This window comes from Adiantum capillus-veneris, chromosome 8 (genome assembly GCF_014529385.1).
Source record: "Adiantum capillus-veneris isolate H3 chromosome 8, ASM1452938v2, whole genome shotgun sequence".
NCBI lineage: Eukaryota > Viridiplantae > Streptophyta > Polypodiopsida > Polypodiales > Pteridaceae > Adiantum > Adiantum capillus-veneris.
In genome coordinates this window covers 130,354,217-130,358,477 of record NC_140938.1, presented here as the reverse complement: position 1 = coordinate 130,358,477, position 4,261 = coordinate 130,354,217, and the positions used below count along the sequence as shown (strand labels likewise).

At 41.3% G+C, this 4,261-nt stretch overlaps 1 protein-coding gene across 1 annotated transcript; it reads right to left on the bottom strand.

The window, feature by feature from the left end:
- Positions 1-240: 240 nt before the first annotated feature.
- Positions 241-1,488, bottom strand: LOC147452965 (uncharacterized). The gene has a single exon (XM_086519050.1). It carries the CDS (start codon positions 1,253-1,255, stop codon positions 443-445), a length of 813 nt encoding a protein of 270 aa, XP_086375176.1. The 5' UTR covers positions 1,256-1,488; the 3' UTR covers positions 241-442.
- Positions 1,489-4,261: the final 2,773 nt, after the last annotated feature.

The following is a 4,261-nucleotide window of genomic DNA, read 5'->3' as shown; positions in this document are numbered from 1 at the left end:
GAAGCTCCCTTGCAACCATAAAACAACGTAAGATTCTTCTTCATTCACTATGTTATTACCTTGCAACCCTAAAACAACGTAAGATTTATCTTCATACAATATCTTATTTTTCCCATGCATGAAAAAGTAAGGGTAAAATGACTAAAGCATTGAATATATAAATTTTGTAGATTTGAGATTAGGAATTGAACTTTAAACATTGTTTACACAATTAAATTGTTCGATCTTTACAATGCCTAGTATTATAAAATCCAAAGTAATTCACCTTTAGAACCATACAATTCAAAGTCTCGACAATTAAATCGAATAATTTTATCTAAGTCACCGTCTTCGCAGCACTATGCAAAAAAGTACAAAATCTTACCCACAGAACAAAACCTTCTAAGTAACCGCAATTTCCATCACTAATTACAGGCCAGCATTTAAACGCTTTTGCCTTTTTTTACACCTTTTCCGTACTCTGTTGCCCTTCACTAGCAGCTACGCCTTCGACTACCGCCTCCTTGTTCTCTTTCTCCGTTTGCTTGATCAGCTCTTCGTCCGGTGGTAACGTGTCGATCACCTCTTCATCCTCCGCCGTGTCGGCCCCGACGTCCTTGTCCTTCGCCGGATCATACGTATGATCCCCCTCTTCCTCTTCATCGTCTCCCAAATTTGCTGCATCCACTGCTTGCCTGCCCTCTTCTGCCACCTCCTTTTCCGCCTCTGCCAGCGCCTCCTCGTCCGTAGGTAGGTCTGCTATCGCCTCCTCCTCGTCCTGTGCCTCTAACTCGTCCTTCTTGGGCTCATATGTCTCATCTTCTTGTTCACCTGTATCCTCCAACAATGTATCATCCCTACCCGACACATCTTTGATTTTATTCTGTGCCGCCTTTGCGCTTGCTCTCACGGAGCCTTTTCCCGTGTCCTGCACTTTCTTCGAACTTTCCTCCCTCTCGGCTTCCTTCCGCTCCTCCCTTGAAGATCGTGCTTTCAACTGGGTGCGCTTCTCCTTCGTGCCCGCTGCTTCTGGTTTGCCATCATGACCCTTGTCTGCCTCGATTTTGTTAAGGGTCTCAGGCTTCTTTACAGCTTCTTTTCCGGAGGTGTCACTCTTGACAAGGTATTTGGGGTCGTCGGGGCTGGCCTTGAAGACGCGGGAGCCAATTTTCTTGTTTTCTGTGATCTTTTCGACAACCTGGCCCTTGGCCTGACCAACGCCATAGCTCCAAGAGACCTGCTCACCAGGCTGCAACTCGCGCTGTGCTTGGGCCATAGCTATGTCGAAGAGGCTACCTACCTGAAAGTAATTGATAAGGATTAAGTAAGATTAAGGTGGGGTTAACCAAGATTGAGGGATGATTAGTACGTGGTTAGCAGCACTATCAGTTCACGCAGCAGCACGATGACAGAACGCAGAAAGGGACTTATAAGGAAACGGGCCTTGTTGTCGCTTCTGGAGACACATAGCTCTGCCGCTTGTGATTTGCATGCTGCACACGTTCCCTTTTCGTCACCCTACCACGTTAAAACCTCCTTGTCTGCCTCTAATTGGGCCGCCCCCCACTTTCTAGATTTTTCAAGCACGTACGTTTTGGGTCCACCAAGTGACCAGGGTGGGCACCTTCCCTTTCCGTAACAACTTCCGGATATAGTCTTGTTTGGTTGGCCTTGCTACAATAAAGAAGAAAATTTAAGCATATAAGAGCACGTTCGCACAGACATCGTTCTACCCTTGCTACGTGACGTCAACAAATGCTACCTTCAAACTCCAACCCTATCGATTTCATTAAACTTTGGAAAGCCCCTCTTCGACTCCCATCTTCACAAATTGCCAAGCGTTCATGCTGAGCTCCTTTAAATAGGAAACGACGATTTTGTTGACACTTGGCGAGGGTTAACCCCAGCCTGTGCGAAACCTCCCTAAATAAAGATTTGAGATTTGAGATACGAATAAAGGGAGACCTATGGGAGGATAATACGTGGTTACATGGAGAGATTTAGGTTGAAAAGCATAGATGTGGGTACTTCGTTAACGACAGTTACACGGAGCAACCTCTGGCCTCATGTACAAAACTATTTTAGGCCAATCAAGTAAATTTTTATGCATTACAATTTACAAAATAGATGAGCAATTAACACCAAGCTGACTGCAACTTACAAAACATAATGCCCATTAATATCACCACCACTTTACATGAACCCCCCCAATATCTCCTTATCGCGGCTTGGTAGATGTTAGCTATTCTCTTTGCTCTTGCTCTTGCTCTTGCTCTCGCATAGCACCAGTTTGCATCACTAAGTCGGCCATATATAGGGTGTTGTCACTTTGCATTAATGTCTCCTAACTACTATCTATTGGTAGCAAAACGACCTATTGGTTGCACCGTTTTATTAGCAACAATAACTCTTACATATTAGACTCATTCTCGTGGTTGATTTATGGCCAATTTAGGCCTAGGCAAAAGGGTTTTTGCCAATGATGTTAAGGTGTGACTGAAAGAAAGTACAATAATAAGCAAGAATATATTGTAAAACTAGTGAGCAACAAGCCATGGAAAAACGTGGTCCACCTTTTGTGTTAACTCCTCTCCAGTGCTACCTATGCTTCTTAACCCGGTCTCTACCACCAAGACATATCCCAATTGTGGATTCCTCATTTTCTCCATCTCAAAAATTAACATCGACGTGCAAAAGCGAAGGCTTCTTAGATGGGACCTGCAAAGTTCAGGCTCGAAAGCACTAGAGAGTGGAAAAAGACATAAAAAGACATAGCCTAGAGTGAGCGTCAAAAAATTCAATGCATTTTAAAAAGAAGAAACTTTCTATTTTCTACAAAAGTATCATACTGGTCACAATTATGAGGTACGATGCCACACTTTTGTACTACAAATTGAAACATTGCTATAGCAATTGCCTCTTGCACCACCAATAAAACAAGGTGAAGATGGAATTTTCACTATGGCCTGCCTGCCATGAGGGATTTACGTTTATCAAGATAAGCTTTGAATAAAATAGCCACATTGTTGGATCTCATTATTGTTGTTTCAAAACGTTCTTACAATAGCGTAGATAGATGTATACACACACGTCCATATGTGTGTGTGTGTGCAAAATATATTAAATACACACATACACATTTTTATATGAGTGTGCCTCTCTCCCTCTCATATAGAGCATACATACATATGTTCTCTCTCTCTCTCTCTCTCTCTCTCTCTCTCTCTCTCTCTATATATATATATATATATATATATATATATATATATATATATATATGTATATATATGTGCATGGACATATACTCTATATAAGGAGCCACATTGTTGATCTCATTACTGCTGCTTCAAAGGATAGATGTATATGCTAAATATACATACGTATGTGCGAACATAGAGAGAGAGAGAGAGAGAGAGAGAGAGAGAGAGAGAGAGAAAGAGAGCGAGAGAGATGGCTGTATTTTTGAAGTGGGTGGAGAAAATCGTGGTCTTCCTTAGTGGATGGCTACTACTACTCAAAAGTTGCCACTAGATGAACTAAACGGGTGTCGAAGATTTAAAGCATAAAAATGTTGTTGTTGTTAGGTCTCCCCAATCTCAGAAAAATAAAAATCCTTTCAAAATATAAGTATATAAGTGAAGGGTGAGTTTAGGAAATAAAAAAGACAGATGAAGTTCGAAAGTGAAAAGACATATTAAAGGTGAAAAGTCAAAAGACAGATGAAGGTGGAAAGTCAAAAGACCTTTTGTGTTCATACAAAGAAGTGTTTCTCTTCTCCTTTATTTTCCCTTTAGCGTTTTCTTCTTTTTCAAGTTTCCTCTCTCTCTCTCTCTCTCTCTCTCTCTCTCTCTCTCTCTCTCTGGTGCGCGCGCGCGCTCTCGCGTAATGTTGTATCCATCCTTCCTAGCTAAAGTCAAAGCTTCAACAGAGATTATTTTGAAGTGCACGGTACTTGAGTATGTGTCACAATACGGATGTAAAATTCCTATTGACAGATGGACAAACTGTAAAAAAAAATCTTGATGAATGTGATGTTAATTTGTCCTAGACGATTCATTTTCATTGAATCAATTGATACATCTTTGAAAGAAAAAAAATCATTTTTTTAGCAGGTGTCTATGAGTGTGCACTTTTGAAAGCTGGTGGACCCAAAAATGTTACTGCCATTGTCACATACAATGCATACAACTATAAAGGTGTAGGGCGTCCAATCGAAAGAGAGTATCCTGAGCTTACCTGGGTTCCATGTGCTTCCCACACTTTGAATTTTCTTCTCAAAGAC